The sequence below is a fragment of the Mchenga conophoros genome, linkage group LG10 (assembly GCF_057382185.1).
Source record: "Mchenga conophoros isolate Kocher_MC1m ecotype Shallow Benthic linkage group LG10, M_conophoros_male_GT1.1, whole genome shotgun sequence".
NCBI classification, from domain to species: Eukaryota; Metazoa; Chordata; class Actinopteri; order Cichliformes; family Cichlidae; genus Mchenga; species Mchenga conophoros.
Genome location: NC_140535.1, coordinates 22,962,780 through 22,980,192, shown reverse-complemented (window position 1 = coordinate 22,980,192; position 17,413 = coordinate 22,962,780). Strand labels below are relative to the sequence as shown.

Below are 17,413 nucleotides of genomic sequence, written 5' to 3'. Positions count from 1 at the left end.
ATGCTTTTCCACCTTTCACCTTGTGGTCTTTAATGGCTCTACATGATATACGTGAGGTTTGTTTTAGATAATCTTGACTTTTTTTACAATCAGCTGACTTTCTCACAGAACCATGGCTTCAAGTAATACGCAAACATGATTTGTGATCAAATAAATTGTGATCTCTTTTGTATTTTTTCCATTTTTTTAGTTGTTCCTACCGTCTGCTTTAGCAGGACCCGGGCTGCCCAGCAGAGACAGAGAGAAAAAAACATTCAGGTAATTTTGAAGGATGACCATGATGAAATCTGAAAAATAAAATTAAATAATTACACTATTATTTGTGCATTAACTGTATAATAAAGTATTTTTATTATTAGAATTATTAGAAGCATCAAAGTTTATCAAAGTTTTTGAGCATAAGTGAAGAACTTACCTTCGACAGAATCGCCTGAAAGCCAGGAGATGAATCTGAAAGTAAATCCTGGTCGAGATTCTCAGCAACTACACTTCATCCTGCAAAGTCTCAGATCACTGGTTTTAAACAAGCTCTGAGACGATGCATAAAAATCAAGTCACAAACCTTTGTCTGTGACCGTGAAGCAGGTAATGCTGTTGTCTGGCTGTGATTGGTCGGTTCGTGCTATTATGTGTGTGCAGGTGGGACAAAAAGTCAATCTATAAAAGTGTAGGAGGAAAAAAATCACGGCCACACAAAAGCATACGTGAAACGGTAATTAGCTCTGACAAACATGCACTGCTTTCTGTCAACACTACCTGAACATGAAGACCTAATTACTCTTTCAAGGCTACATGCATGGCCTTCAGTAGGTTGGTATCTGTCCCTGTGCAACAAAACCATCCGTATAAAATGTGAAGTTAAAAAAAAACAAAAAAACAAATTCATTAAAAATAAACTGAGAAATTGAATCAAAAAGAGAAAAAGTCATTCTCAGTTTTATAGAAAGTTTATTTGAGCTTTGATCTTCACAGAAACATGCAACATTTATTCAGATTTTATCTTTATTTAGAAGTGAAAGGGTTACAAATTTTATTTATGTAAAAAATACAACAAGCAAATATCAATTAGCAGTTAAAACTTAAATACGGACACATGAACAATTAAACGCTGCAATTTAAGCAACCTTAGATTTTTTTTTTTTTATCATTTACCGACTGCAACATGACACGCATTGATTTCTGAGCTTTTAACAACACAGTAAATGAAGGTTAGCTTTAGCAGAATAAGAATGAATGATGCAGCTCTAACAACAGAGTCGGGTAGCTGTTGGTAAAAATACTGTTCTCTTACATTTGGACAGAGAGAAAAGGCTCCTGTCACCTCCTGTGAAAACTTGTTATTAAGTGGTTCAAAACACCAGCTCACACATTTTAATGTAATACAAGTCTGACACGTGCCGCTGCTGGACTCAGAGTTTCTCATTTTCAGACGTAGACGTCACTTAACATCAGAGCAGGTTAAAGTACTCACATCAATTAATCTTCCAAGATTTCAGCTGGATAATAAACAGAATATTGAAATAAGATGCTTGCTGGCATGTAAAAACAACAACAACAAAAAACAAACAGGTAAGGTTACATCCTTTTATTCTTTTTTTAAATTATTATTATTATTTTATTAACCCGTCCTCCAGCAGAGTCATGGTCTGAGTGCTTTGTTTCGCCAAACACATTTGCTTTACCAAGGGGAGCACTGTAGACTCTATCACCTTATTTATTTACTTTATTTTATTTCATTATTCACATTATTATCAGAGGGGATATAATGCCGGAGCGGACAGGAAGTGAAGGCCAGCTTGGTGATAGAAAGGAGAAGAATGCAGGGGAATAGGTTTACATCATTTTGAAACGGGCATAAAGTCGTCCGTCTCTACTTGTTGCCGCAGTCAGTGCAGAGGATGTCTTTTCCCTTGGCTACGAAACGCTTGTTGGACAAACTGAGGGAGCACTTCTTACAGTTGAAGCAGTATTCATGCCAGGAGCTGCCCTCATAGTTCACCACATTCACCCCTTTACCAAAACCTGAGAGGAGAGAAGAGCAGAGGGGAGTTAGACCGTGTCTTTGGTCTACCTTTGTGTGCCACCTGCTGGTCTTAATCAGTAAAGACATCAGCTGTATTTGAATTGCCTTAAAGCACATCTGGATCCGTCAGATGAAAAGTTACAAAACACCTTAAAATCATCTAAAGATTAAATTTTTTATCTTCAAATAGTTATTAGGTTTTTTTTAACATCATGGTGTGAGGTCCCCCCCACCTACACCTCTCTTTGCACCTTTGACTCTCTGTGTCATCCTTTAAAAAGCAGCTTAAAACTCATCTGTTCATGCAGGTGTTTGCGTAGTGTTTGTGTGCCTATGTTGCTTTTGGCATGTGCATTTAACTATTCTTTCTCTGGAAAAGTGCTATAAAGACAAACTTCCCTTTCTTTCTTACTTACCTGGTAGCTGAGTGCACTCAGTCATAGTTATGGTTCTGGTACAGCTTCCATTTACCTGTTGTGTTTATTTTAATGCCACGAGTTTAACTAAGAACTCAGATCTCAGCTGAGATCTGTGTTTACTTGTTAGTCGGTCCAGTCTTTCATGCTGCAATATCACAGACTGCATATGAAAGAAGGATGTAGCCACTGTGATGCAATAATATTTGTTGCAAACACTTTAGCTGAGTTTTTATGGACACAGCAGATACTGCGCACTACACCAGCTAAGATGTCATTCGAATGGTAAAGTGCCACCTGCTTTAACCTCCTTTTGACTCTAATAGAGCCATCACTTACAAAACAAACACCATGTTGTATTAAGACTTAGACTAACGAGTGAGAACATGCTCTCATTGTGAAAGCGCTGGTGTTTAGAAGGAATTCAGGTATAAAGCTAACCTGTGATGGGGTTCTGGCAGCCGCTGCACTTCTTGGCCACGGAGGTCTTGTAGCAGTCGACACAGAAGACCTGCTCCTGGTGGTTGGTGAAACTCGTCCCTGCCAGAGGCTTTGCGCAGGAGCTGCACACGAAACAGTGGCTGTGCCACGGCTGGTCCTGGTAGTTCACTCCTCCAGAGGTTATAGGCTGGAGATAGAAGTTAAGGGATGTTTTACCATCCAATTAAAATAATCTTTGAGTAGTTTAATTACTGTTAAAATAACATCTCCATCCGAGATTTGTTTAAATATTTTCCTTGGGTTTATTTTAGCCTTGATTTAGAGACGACAGTGGAGAGAAGGCAGGAAACTTAAGAGAACAAGCAGGTTGCTGTAAGCAGCCTCTGCAGTAGCCCCATGACATACTGCATGGTTCGCCTGCTCAACCAAGTGAGATACAGTGGCTTCCACATTTGTTACATTTAGCATAGTTTGGTATGAATTAAATAGTCGAGTTAAAAGTACAAATGAAGCAATAATTTATTAATAATCTGGTCAGTCATTAGTGTAATGGGGTAAAAGGCTAAAATGCAATTAGGCTGCAGATTTCCCTGACAGAAAAAAAATTATCCTAAGTATCCAAAGATTAAGATTTTATGAATTATTGCACTATTACAGCCTGCTTATTAAAGGAATTTTGACATGTCAAAGCAAATAAAAATAAAACAATGAACACAATTAAACATTTAAATGGCAGCGTGCCTAAAATTGCTATAAAAATGTGACTTCAAAGTGATCTTGGTGATATGAGGGTGGCCTGGTTCCCTGTGTGAGAGAAATTACCTTCTTGCAGCTCACGCAGTGTTTAGCGAATTTGTCATCATAGCAGGGGCTGCAGTAAATGTCACTTCCTTTGGAGAGAAAATTCTGTGATCCTATTGGTCGTTTACAGCTGTAACAGGTGAAACACTCGTCGTGCCACGAGTTCCCTTTGTACTCCACGCTCTCTGTTCCTGCAGGGGAGAGGAGAAGGATTATTACTGCTAATGCTGAATAAATACAGTAGTACAGAGGACATTTTTAGGCCTGCATGAGTCCTTTTATTTAACAATAGTTTGACACTATAATAGTCAGTACACCCGTACTGCCCTAAATCATGTATATATTTAGATGTTCTGATGAAGAAACTCTTTTGAAAATGACTTTTTCCAGCTAACTCTTTGGTTTTTTAATCACACAAGACAAGCAGATCAGTGGGCCACCCTCTACAGAGCATTGGTGTGAATGTGATCAGTCGTACCCGCCAGTATGGGTTTATAACAGCCGTGGCAGCGTGGAGCATCCTCTCTGGAGCAGCACTTCCCACACATGATGCGGTCATCCTTGGTGCTGAAGGGCTCCTTAGCCAGAGGCTTGTAACACTTTGCACAGCGGAAACACTCCTCGTGCCAGTATCGGCCCTTGTGGCTGAGCTCCTGATGGAGGAAAACGGAGAGATTTTTTGGAGGGTTTTTTTGGATGACAGCTGGACGCAGGTGGCAGGAAATACCAAAACTTCTAAGTCCACACAGAGAAATGCAGCTCGATAAGACACCTTTGTTTCCACGGAGATGGGACGGTGGCACTCGGCGCAGGAGTTGGCGCAGAACTTTGTGTGGCAGCGAACGCACACCGGCCTCCCCTCGTTACGGACGAACCTCTTCCCCCCGAGGTCCTCGCGGCAGTAGAAACACTGCGAGCTGTCCGCCATCGTCAGGATACAGTCCCACCTGCAGCAAGAACAGAACGGAGGGAGGAAGTAAAAGCTCTGCCCAGCAACGGCGGTAAACACCACACTTGTTTTGTTTTATGACAACAGATAACGGTTCATATTTTATGATTCATGGGTCAAAATGGATTTTAGTCGTTTGTGGTTTCAATTAAGAACTTTTGGTCCTCACCAAACAGCACATCTTTAAAACCAATCACAAAATTTTAAGCATGAGCTCATTTTAAACAATCCAGCTGCAATTATTTATTCTCATTATGGATGAGCCTCCTGATCATGTGCTTCATTAATCAAATAATTTCTTTCTAACAGTTCTGGAAGCAACTTCCATTTTCCACCACTTCTTCAAACCATCAGGTTATTTTCTTCTTATGTTCTGTGTGCAAAAATCTTTGAAAAACATAAAAAAGTTAGATGAGACAAAAATGATTACACGGATTGCTCGGAGCTGAAATTTCTCCACAGAGCACATAGACCATAACTATTCACCGCGGCTCAGCTCTGTGGGATGTTTGAGCAGCTGGTGAAACTAAGACACCATCAAAGAGGAAATCAGAGGCTGAACTGGGATTCTGTCAGCTCACAGCTGCGTGTGAGCTGTGTGTTATTCGAGCTGATTTCGTGGATACACAATGACGTATCTGTCAGTGTTTCTGTGTACCTGTGTTTACAGTGGTTGTGCGGTGCGCTCGCTTCCTCTCCATTTATGCATCTTATCTCTTCCTGTTAAAGCAGCTCCTAACTGATAAGTTTGACAGCAAATTTTACAGCTGATTTGGGAGGCAGATGAATTAGGCTTTTATTTGCTCTTGACTTCCTCTTCCTTCCTCTAGTAATCTATCCATCCTCATCTTTGTATTCCCAGGCCGTATACCTGCCCTGTTTCAGGGACGTGTCCAGATGTGAGAGTTTGTGTTGGTACTTGTATTGTGTAATACTACTTTCTTGTACTCCACAATATTTTAGATGCATGTATTGCACTCCATGCCATGCATTATAAAGCCAAACACCGATTCTTTTCTTTTTCAGCCATCATTGTCCTCTTGCATGACCCAATTTGTTTGTGTTTGGTTTTCTCCAGATGTGGTGCTGTGCATTGTGGCCAGATGGCTTCACTTTGTCGTCGTCTGTCCTAAGGATCTTATTCCAGACGTTTTGTGGTTTATTTAGATGCAAATTTGAAAACCTACATTATGCTGCTATGATCTTTTTAGAGAGAAGAGTCTTTCTCCTGGCAACCCTTTCAGCCAAGTGAAACCTATCTAATTATCTATTATTCTATTATTATTAATTGCAAATATTAATGTTAGTAATATTAGTAGAATCTCACAATTGTAGCCTTCCTGAGGACCAACATTTGTTACTTTAATGGAGAATGAGGAAACCAAGAAGGTCATTAGGAGAGTAGAAGCTCTATGAGTCAGTGCCCCGTCTCCAAGGAAACGTATCTGGATCCATATCAAATCCTAATGGGTTCTTCATTTGCCCGTGCATCATATCTGCACCAAGCTTTCTGAAATTCTGTTTGCTAGTTCTTGTTTAATCATGCTGACGAGCAGCACCGCAAACGTTGGCACACTTGATTTCTCACACTACAGAATCCAGAATTCACTCTCCCTAAAATACAGGACACATAAACGCCCTAAACATAGAACCAAAATCACCACGTTGACCAACATAAATCTGATCACAGAGCTGTGATTACAGGGCCAGAAGTTCAGACGGTAAATAATAAACAACATGTTGGTTAAAAATGTATTTTTTTTAAATCACAGCTACACAAAGGCACGGAAATATGGAAGAGGAGCGATCTCTACAGTCTGTTCACTCACTTATTTCCCACATCAGGTTCATGCTGCCTGACCACGAGGAATTCTCACAAACTGCTGTGAGACAAGTGTGTGTGTCCATGTGTGTCTGCACAGTGTGGTGAACGCATGAAGGAATGCCTGGCATGACTAATGTGGTGAGATCAGGAACGCTGACATCCTTATGACAACACACACAGACACACACACACTCCACTTCTTAAATGAACCACTCCCTTAGAAACCACAAACTATAGTGTTCACCTCCTGTATGGAGCGACATGTCGGCACACATTCACGAGGAAGTTCTCATTTTAGGAAACTCCTTTCCCAGTCTGTCCACCAGCCATTTCTGTAGTGCATCAAATGTAAAGGTCATTTAACTGTTGTGCAACTGTTATATGTACAGTTACTAGTCACTTTATTATGTGCCTCTTGCTAGTACTAGGTTGGACCCCGTTCGGTTCGGTACTAGTTCGGGGAGGCATCTGCTCGCTGACATCTCGGGGGGCTGACACCACCATAAATGAGTGGTGTGCGCACATGTGTGTATGGCTGGGCCTGGGTCTGGCAATTGCTGATCTTTGCCCTTTGTAGGGCATGTTCAGCAGGAATCAAGACAACACTTTTCTGGTCTTATATTGTCCAAATTTGGCAGGCCTGTGTAAATTATAGTCTTCGTTTCCTGTTCTTAGCTTACAGGAGTATCACCCTGTGTGACCTGCTACTGTATTCCATCTACTTCGAGGTTTGAGGTGTTGTGCACTCAGAGATGCTCGTCTGCATACCTTTGTTGTAACGAGTTGTGTTGCCTTCTTATCGGCTTGGAGCTGTCTGGACCTTCTCGTCTGACCTTTGACATTAACATTTTACCCCAGAGAACTGCTGCTCAATGAATATTTTCGGTTTCTCAGATCATTCTCTGTAAACCCTAGAGATGGCTGTGTGGGAAAATCCTAGTAGATCAGCAGTTTCTGAAATACTCAAACAAGCCTGTCAGGCAGCAACAACAAAGTCACCAAAATAAATTTCTTCCTCACTCTAATGCTCGGTTTGAACTTCACCGGGTCATCTTGACCATGTCTACATGCGTAAGTGCATTAAGTTGCTGCCATGTGATTGGCTGAATAGGCATTATTGAGTGTGTAGTGGCCATCACAAGAAAAACTGTTTGCAACTTGAAAACATTTCAAATTGGGATAAAATGAGCAGTTTTTTAAACATTCTACTTAATTACAATAGTGCTTTTAGCTCAACAGTAATGTTACCATGGTAACATGCTGATGTTTAGCGAGTATAACACTAACATGTTTTGCTAAATGTCTCTAAACACAGCTAAATTAGTGGTTATACAGGAAAAAGTGACGTTTTTGCCCAACGATGGTGCCAAAGGGAATGGTTAACAAAGCCATCAGCAGACATCTCATACAAAATCATAAAAAAACGATCATCCCGTAGGACCTCGAGAGTCTGTGCAAAAATAGTATAGACTATCATTTCACTTCCACAGAGGCCACACTTTCATCATGGCTAAAATACCACTTTTGAATAACTTGACCTTTTCATTCAAACATCTGTTCTTTAGCTCATCTGGCAGACTCATCAGCTCGTGCCATGGTGAAGCGCCCGTCGTCCATCCGCAACTGATGAGAACCAGAATTTAATCAAACTCACATACGATGGGTCTTCACCCAAATATGTTCAAGATAACATTTGTCATTTTCTTTTTCTCTTTTCATTTCAAAACATAACTCTCATGCTTTGAATTATTCAGTTACACCTAATTTTGCTCCTGGTGTAGTGAACGAAGTTGAACTGAAACCACCCATCAGATTCTTACTGCTGATGAAGATCAAACATCAGAAGATACAAAACGATGCGACAGCTTGAAATATGGTGTCGTCACTGTGTATCCTGTGAAACGATGATGCTCATGCCTTTTATGGACGCAGTGAATGCTGGAGCACTTTGATTGGGTGGTGTTCTGGATGAACTTGTCGTGGATAGAACGGTTTGCGAGCCTTCTTGAAAATTAGAATCTATTAAGAAGTCATTATTTTGTGCAATAAATCTAAGCAATGACAAGCAAACTAAACGCTTTCTTTGTGAACTTCACACATTAGAATACCCGCTGAACTGCGATGGATCTGGATGAGCTGCTAGTGTCAGTGAGACATAATCGAAACTGATCAAAATGATTTTTAATGTGTTTCAGCTCATTTGTTTGCAAGTGATTTAAACCTTCAACACAAGTCTTTTTGTTTTCCTCAGACTGGGAATGCTCATGAAAGCACATTTTTATGGCATAATTCAAAGTCTCAAATACAAGCAGATGAACATTTTCACAAAGTCTGGAAGGAAACCCGATTTTAATTTAATATCCAGTCTCAGGCTGCTTTTTGACAGACGTATGAGGCAGAGGTTAAAGGTCCTGTGGTTAATAAAGTTGATTAAATAACTTCTTTGTGGTCTCATCTCCTTAACAGACAATAAAGCTCCGAACTGTGGAGCTGGACATATATCTTCCCCTCGGTGGCCGCCTCAATCATTACTCAATGGAGCAACCAGCAGCTGTCTGGTTTATTTGGTGACTGGGTGTGAAGAGGTTACTCATCCGTCTCCACTGGAAGAAAGCAAGTCCTGTCAGATAAAGGCGAGGTCTGGCATTTACCTGTTACCTCCTGTTTTCCCTCCACGCTTCTTGACATTTTAATTCCTTCTCTTCCCAAACTAATAAGGATTCAGCTAAGATTTCCAGTGCTCTCAATCCTGCTCCGTTTCTCATTTTTGCTTTCACCTGCAGAGTCGAACTTTGCAAAGACACAGAACTCTGCTCAGTAACAGCATAGAAGGCAGTATTGATGCTTGGCTATGAGCACCGTGAAATTGTTATCTGATGGGAGCTAAACAACGGCTGACAGGAAGCCAGGACTAAAACAAATGAGGTGTAACTGACATCAGGCAGCTCCGAGTACACTGTTGCTGCACGTCTTTACTTTGTTTTCCAGCAATAAATAGCACTGTGTAACAACACTGCAGCACATACACGTCGTTTTCTTCCAGCTAAAGCGGCCAATACGAAACTCAGTCAGATCACCACGGAAAAATTAGGCTGTGTCACGCAGTCACGGCTAAAGGCAGAGTTGAGGGCAGTGCTGCAGCCAAAGAAAGCTCATTGTGGGAATGTGGAGCTCTCCATGGAGTGACATTAGTTTGTCCACACTTGGTAAATTTTATTTTTTAAGACTTTTAGTTGGCATTGGCATAAGGCACTGGTGGTAAAGGCTTGTGTGAGTCTTTATTTTTCTTATTGACAATAAATCAGAGTAAATTATGTGTTCTTGGGAACTATTTAAAGTCAGATAAATGCAGGATTGTGTGTGTGGGATTGAGTCAGAGGAACGACAGGGCCCATGGTTTGTCTCACTTTTAGTAGTTTCTAAAAATATTGGTGCTGTAAAATAAAGTATGACAGGGTTAAGATAACCAGGCATGTTTGTAGAAACGGTTCATTGTTGGTTTTGGTCTTTTTATGGCAGTTGTTAACAATAAGAAGAGTGTCATCCTTAATCCTTCATGGACTGAGTGTTCAGGGAATAAAGAGAAGTGGGAGTGGATTTCGGCTGCATTAGTTTTAAATCACCCTGAATCTTTTCCCCTCTTTCGGTTAAAGTTTCAGCCACCTTAGTGTGACGGTTACAAGTTGAAGCACTTCCTCCAACCCGAGCCTTCCACACTGTGTAAGCACAAAGCGCGGAAAGGTGACATCATGTCATGTGGACGAGGAGAAAATCAGGCAAACGTGTGGGGATGTGAAAGAGACAGCGAGTGCGCAATAAAGAAGCAGAGACAGACAAGAAATCTGCCAGTGCAAACATGACATAGTGTGGATTATTTTAGAGTGTGTACCAGCCGTGTGTGTGTGTGTGTGTGTGTGTGTGTGTGTGTGTGTGTGTTGGCATGAGCTTATCGCTCAAGAATGTAGTGGAAAAATGAGAAACAGGAAGTCTCCATCAGAACTGTGAAGCTGGCACAGTTCAGCCACACACACACACACACTGAGTGAACTGTTAATATGCTCGTCCATACAGACTGACTGTGTTAAACTCATATGTCATTAATGCAGATTCCACAGACCCTGGCTCAACTTACGTCGCTCAGTATGTGCTGCAGGTGTGACCTCAGCGCTGACTTTTCTTTAAAAAATCACAGACTTAGCACGGCAGCCAGTACTTCTCTGCAGCCTGCAGATAGCTCTGCTAACCTTAACATGTCTGTTGTTCCAATTTCCTCCTATTGTGGCATTGCTATGCAGATTTTAGTGATGGGATAGATAACAAATTCTTATCATACACTTGGATTCAGAAATGAGACTTTCCTCTGGTTGCACAGCAGGAAAAATCCTGAGTATTGATAAGGAGTCACTCATTGTTTAAACATCAAGGCGAGGCATGAATGATGACTTAATGATGTTGCAGTTGTTGAGAAGCTTGAGACCTTTAAAATGTGGAAGTCTAAAAGTTTAGCAATTTAATGACTAACTTCGTGGGGGAAAAAAGTTGGGTAACATTTTGCTTTGCAAAGTTAAATCTACCCAAAACACAAGCAAACTGATGTGTATCGCATCATTGTGACACTTTTTTAGTTAACACAAAATAACTGCCTGCAGGGGCCTCAAGTCTGAATTCATCGTGCAAGTTTGCTTAGAAAAATATGTTTTAACCTCTGCATAAGCAGGAAGTGAAACTTTTGAGACTGCAAATGTCCACAGCATTAACCTATAAAGGCATTTAAGCAATCTTGTTTCTTACGTCTACATTAACAGTGATAACGGCCTGACGATGAATAAACTATGAGGAACAGAGGATTCTGGGTTTAAACCTTTATGTGTGGAATTTATCCCTGTGGTTCCATGTGGGTTTTTTTCCATGAGTTCTAGTTTCTCCCCTATCTTCACAATATGTTCATTTTTCTATTAAACCTCAGCATTAAAGCAGATTAGCTAGCTGTGGTCTCAGTCACACAGGCTTAGTTAGTTTTCAGTTTTACCTTTCTAAAGAAAAATTTGCATTCCCCAACTTGTTGACAAGAGGTTGGTGTAGCTTGCTGTATGTTTCTAGGTAGGTCTAAAAGAGAATGCGGCACCAAAAGTTTCCGTGCGATTGCTTTGGTCACGAGCAGATTGCCCGGGTTGCATATAGTTTGCATGGAAGACACCAATTTACCTGCAGATGCTTACCAGCTGCATGATAGTAAAACTCTTTTTGAGAAACCAAAGTAAATGTGCTCATTGTTGCAACCAACACATTTACTTTGAAGGGAAAATGTCTCCATTTACAGATTGCAGAACACTTTTCACACTTTCACTACTGCACTAGGAGCAGTTGGTGTTTGCAGACAAGTCTTCTGTACAAACTTCATGCAACCTGGGTAATCTGTTAGTGACTAAAGCAATCGCAAGGTGGTTTTCTGTGCAGCACCATGCACCTCATCACCAACTGGCTGGGAAATACACACTCTTCCCTAGCAACTGGTGGTTGCCAGGAGGTTGCCAACTGGTCTCTAGGCCTGTATGAATAAAACCTTGAATGGTTGTTTAATAAAAATAAGTGAAGAGAATTCACGTTTTCAAAAAGTAGCTGCAGCTTTGTTTATATAAATTAAAGTTTCCAAAACACAAAGTGTCCATTTCTGTTTACTTGGTTGAAGTTGTGTTATTTTAATGGCAACAATAGTAACAAGCAAACAGTAATACTTAGAATTTAACACCTGTAGCGTGAAAATATGGAAATTCAAAAGTTACTGGTCATTTATTAAAAGTTTCTTAAAGTTTCTTCATTTTCATGGAGAGAGTTGACGTTAGCAACCATCTGCACAGGTAATAACACATTACAACATATTACAACAGTAATAAAATGATTTAAAGAAGATGAAAAAGGATTTGGCAATCTCATCTGCGATATCTGAAGGACCTTGTATCAAGTTTAAGTGGCAACAAGTCTCTGGCTGACTAAAGAAAACAAAGATAACAATCTGATTGGTGCCCTTGTCAGTTAGGTGGTTGTTCTAAAGACTTGGTTAAAGTCCTTTGGATTACCATATAAAAGAGGTGTGTCCGTGTCTGAAACCAACAAAATCAACAGACAAAAAGAATGCATCGCAGCACCGTGACCAGAAGCTGCCCTCATTAGGATGCAATGTTCACAAACTGGTTTGCTTTATAAACTACATACGTATACAACTACCTTGGACACAAAGAGAAAACCATATTACCATATATTGTTGTTCAGATGGTTTCTCTTGCAAAAGAAGTGCTTTCTTTCAGTGAGTTTACACATTTGGCAGATACCTCACTGGATTCATTTCCTCTGCTATATTCACCAAGCAAAATATTTCTTAGAGCACCTTTAACGATCACACTATAGCCTTATCGTGGCCTAACAACACTGCAGTTAGAGTGCTCCCACCACTGATCCCAATCATTCTGGCTGAAAAAGAAACATATTAGTGATTAAAGCTGGGCAGCAAGTTCAGCTAAACATTTGTATTCTAGCGCGGGCCACAAAGAAAAACTTGAATGACTGTTTTACCTGGCCCGGCTGAGAGCTGCATTCCAGACAGTGGGATAAAGCTGATACAACAGATCTGAGTGAGGTCAAAGAAACAGCATGTCCCGCTACTACAAGACAGGCATGATGGCTTTACCAGAAGCTTCTGGTTAGATCCACTTAACCCACCTCGCTTTGTCTTGAGTTACACACTCCACTTTCTGCACTCATTTCTCCACTCAGTAACCGAGAAGACCTTTAAATCAGGAGCTAAAATACGTCTGACCAGTTTTCATGACATTTTCCATGTGTGTGTGACAGTAAGACCCTCTCCACTCTGGCACCAGAGCAGTCCTGCTGGGAAGACTTCCAAGTTACTCGTAAAAGTTTAAATTATCTCATGTAGTCTCAGGGGTTCTCCTGTCTCCAAACTGTTCCAGTCTACCCTCATAAATCTCCAACCAAGAAAATCCCTGCAAATCTCCGTTTCTAACCATTTTTCCAGATTCTTACTCCAGCCACTCCTCACATGAGTCGAGCCATTTTTAAACATCCAAACAGTTCCTGTATAAGTTCAACAGTTCAGCTGCTGTTTGCTATATTTCTCCTAGTCTTCATTCAGATTTATTTTTAATTAAATTTTCTAGCCTGGAGAATATTAGCTAAAGGAATATTTTGAATATTTATTTTTTGAAATACTTCAAGTGTCTTGTCTGTCAGAAACCAGGATTAGCCTAGCTTAGCATAAAGACCACAAGAAAGGGGAAACAACTAGCATGGCTCTTTCTACTGCTTAAAAAAACTAAATGAAAAATAACTACGTTAAAATTAAATAAGCTACAGTGAACTCACCAAAGTTACAACCCAGTTGATATATTGCTATGGCCAATATATCTGTCAATATTATGTAATTGTTGGTATCTGATATTTAGATAGCTTATAAATGACAATTTAAAAAGTAAAGATAAAAAAGGAAGAAACACCCTTCAAATGTGTTATTAGTGTTGACAGTGTATACTTTGTCCACCAGAGGGCGCTGTGTAGCTTCCCTCTAGGTTAAAACAACCATAGCAGAGTCAGGGAGAGCATAAATGAGTAACCCACAACATGCTTTAACAATATTCACAAAGGGTCACTGCATGTTTGATTTGGCAACATTTTCGCTGCATCCACTCCGGATGTGGAGCCCCTGTTATATAAACAACAAATAAAATAATAATAAATAAAAAAACATTTTTATACGCATAATCTAACTGATCCTTAAATAAAAAAGTCAATTCTATCTATAGGATGTGACGTTAGATGCCGACTGCACGGAGTTAGGAATACTGTACTGTACGCTTGTTGATTGACTTTAACAACTGTGCAGTCATTAGTGAGCATCAGAGGGGACGATGGTTGATTTTTCTTTCTTTTTTTCCCCCTAAACCAGATCCACACTAGGGTGAGATATAAGCAGATGCTCCACTGTGGTGAGCACTAAAGGGAGCAGCTGAAAGTTGTCCTTTCCCTGCTTCTGGTCTTTATGGCTAAGCTAAAACCTCCTGGCTCTTAGCTTTTTATTCAACAGAAAATGTATGAATGAGAGTGGTGTCACTCTTACTTAATGATAAGTGGGAAGACTGCTTCCCCTTTTCCTTAAGATATCCTTACTTTATTGGGTACACCTTGCTAGTACCAGCTGGGAAATATTCCCTACAGAACTGCTTTTTCTTCCAAGCTCCTTAGACTAGTTTAAGACAGGCTTAGACAGGCTCGCCAATGTTGGTGAGCCTGCGTGAATTGTAGTCTCAGTTTCCTGTTCGTAGGAGTGGCACCCAAGTGTTGTCTTCTGCTGCTGTAGCCCATCTGCTTTGTGGTTCTATGTGTTGTGCATTCAGAGATGCTCTTCGGCATAACAAGCGATCTAAGCGATTTAAGTTATTGTCTGGACCACAGCTACCTGCCTAACTGCACTAAGATGCTGCCATGTGATTGGCAGATTAGATATTTGTGTTAAGGTGCAGTTGGGATGGCTGTGCCTCAGGAGGTAGAGCAAGTTAAATAATAATCAGACAGTTGGTGGTTTGATACTGAAACCCAAGCTGGTCCTGATGTGTTCATTGGAGTGTGAATGTTAGATTGACACACGTTGTCTAAAGCACTTGGTGAGTGCTCAAGTGGAGTGGAAAAGCAATTCTGTTAAGAAACCATCAATTTACAATTGAAAACTTAGGAAATTGGTAACTAATAAAGTGGCCCTCTTCCTTTCGCATGAGACAAGTTTCCACACCCCCTGATCAATGTCAGCACACCCAAACACAACACAACAGGTTTTACTGGCTGCAGGACAAAAGGCAACACACACACACACACACACACACACACACACACACACACACACACACACACACAGGAAGCTTTCTGTTTCTACCATGCTATCCATTGGAAATCTCTATTAAAAACTAAACTCTAGTGTTCACGTGACCATTGGGGATCAATAAAAACAGAAGACCACAGTGTCTGCACCTATTTACATTCAATCCTATTAAAATCACAACAGGCAAAACACAACAGGGAGTTACCATGACGTGAAGGAAGACCAGCAGCATAAAGTTTTATTGGGCTGGGACGTCTTTAATGGGACTGAGCTCACTCTAATTTCTTTAACATGCTTAGAATCCAACTGAAAACTCCCCACAGTTGTGTGTGTGTGTGTGTGTGTGTGTGTGTGTGTGTGTGTGTGTGTGTGTGTGTGTGTGTGTGTGTGTGTGTGTGTGTGTTTGAGGCAGTGGAAGGTAGGATTTGGTTTTACACACTGTCTGTGTGTTTGCTCACAATAGGGAGTGATGTTGTACTCCATCATCCAGCAACAAAAGGCATCATTTCCCCATACCAACATAACATTGTGACTGTTTATTTAACCATGTGTCAGTATTTCAGCTTTATTTTTAGAACTGAAGCCTGCATGGCATTTTTGATACATGTGTTAACACACCAGTACCAAAGAAAAAAGTCCGGGGAGCTTGAATCCAGCTGGTAGAGCATATGCATCAATTACATGGCTACACGCACACGCATAAACGTTGGACAATGAAAAATAGCAGTACAAGAATTTTAATTGACCTCTGAGAGGCATTTTTTGGCCTCAGAGGTTCCATCATTGGACGAAAAAAACAACAAAAAAAGTCAGACTTCCTAACTGGAAACAGATTTCAGGAGCAGCTCAGGCTTTCACAAGTCAGCATGTAACTGTAGCTCACACGCACTCAGACTGACACTAACACACACACACACACACACACACACACACACATATTACACAGACAGCCAACGCCCCGGACAACTTTAAGCCTAGTTTCCTCTCCGGATATCAAGATGCTGCTTTGCAGATTAAGTGTAAATGAAATCATTGCAAGTGTAAGAGAGGAAGAGAGCTACAGGAACCAAAATGTAACCTGCTCTGAGTTTGCGTGTTTATTTATTATTAAATAAAGTAAATAAGTAACTAAAAATCTGCAATACTTATTAAAGACTAATAACTGGAATACTTAAGTACAAAATAACCCCGCAGCAGCTACTCGGTCCCGTTTAAAATCCAGCTTTTATGAGAAGAGGCTGGGGTAGTCCGGTACAGAGGGTTAACAAACAGCGGTGCTCATCGGTCGGCTTACCGGGATCAGAGTGAGGTCTGCAGCGGTGGATGAGCGGCTCTCTGGAAGCAGCGGAACTCCGCTTCAGCGACGGCTTCACGTGTTATAAATACTGCAGCCTGTGGCCGCATCAACTCCAGCCAAACACCCACACCTCACACCGAGGCGCAGAGCTCAGCCTTCACAATAAGAGCCCACGCGAAGCCTCGAAAAGAAGAGTGGGTTTTCAAAATAAAAGTAAATATGAAGTTCAGTCAGCAGGCTTTCACTCAGAAATATTATACCTTTATGCGCAATTTGTATCTAATTAATATTCAAAGTCCACGACCTAGTTAAATGATGGCGCCGACATTTTATAAATATAATATATAATGCAAAAAAACTTTGCATGGTAGAGATTTTTATTTCAAATACTCCACAGCCGAACGACACACGGAGCTCGTCAGGAACTCAGTACATTACATGCTTTTTTTTAAAGGACAGTGATAAGTGAGAGTTACATAGCCACGCTACATAGATTTTGCAACACACACAAAAACTTGGTTTCAGCTCTATAAACATAATCTAAACACACTGTAAAGATCAAAAAGATACAATTTCTCAATCATCTCATTTTGATTTGTCCTTTAAAGACTTCATGCAAGCTACACTTAATCACTCATGAAGATGCTTACTGCAATTGTAAATATATATATATATATATATTAAACATACTTGGTGTCCCATCCTGCTCTTCATATAGCTGAGGACTGAGAATATAAATCTTGCTACATGCACATATATACTGTACATCAGTCA

The 17,413-nt window shown here is 40.5% G+C and overlaps 1 protein-coding gene across 1 annotated transcript; it reads right to left on the bottom strand.

The window, feature by feature from the left end:
* Nucleotides 1-936: 936 nt before the first annotated feature.
* On the bottom strand, nucleotides 937-16,770 carry LOC146565978 (four and a half LIM domains protein 1-like). Its single transcript, XM_085289464.1, has 6 exons — nucleotides 16,637-16,770; nucleotides 4,454-4,628; nucleotides 4,160-4,334; nucleotides 3,703-3,872; nucleotides 2,881-3,067; nucleotides 937-2,022 (listed from the first exon to the last, which is right to left on the bottom strand). The coding sequence occupies exons 2-6, from the start codon at nucleotides 4,607-4,609 to the stop codon at nucleotides 1,871-1,873; spliced, it is 840 nt and encodes a 279-aa protein (XP_085145590.1). The 5' UTR covers nucleotides 4,610-4,628; nucleotides 16,637-16,770; the 3' UTR covers nucleotides 937-1,870.
* Between the last annotated feature and the right edge of the window lie 643 nt (nucleotides 16,771-17,413).

Bases quoted from the DNA above. Each gene is read 5' to 3' on its own strand.
- LOC146565978 (XM_085289464.1), bottom strand. From the start codon at position 4,609: ATGGCGGACAGCTCGCAGTGTTTCTACTGCCGCGAGGACCTCGGGGGG. The intron at 3,873-4,159 runs GTACGACTGATC...TCTCCCCTGCAG, and splicing joins TTATAAACCCATACTGGCGG to GAACAGAGAGCGTGGAGTAC. The intron at 2,023-2,880 runs GTTAGCTTTATA...CTCTCCTCTCAG, and splicing joins CTGCCAGAACCCCATCACAG to GTTTTGGTAAAGGGGTGAAT.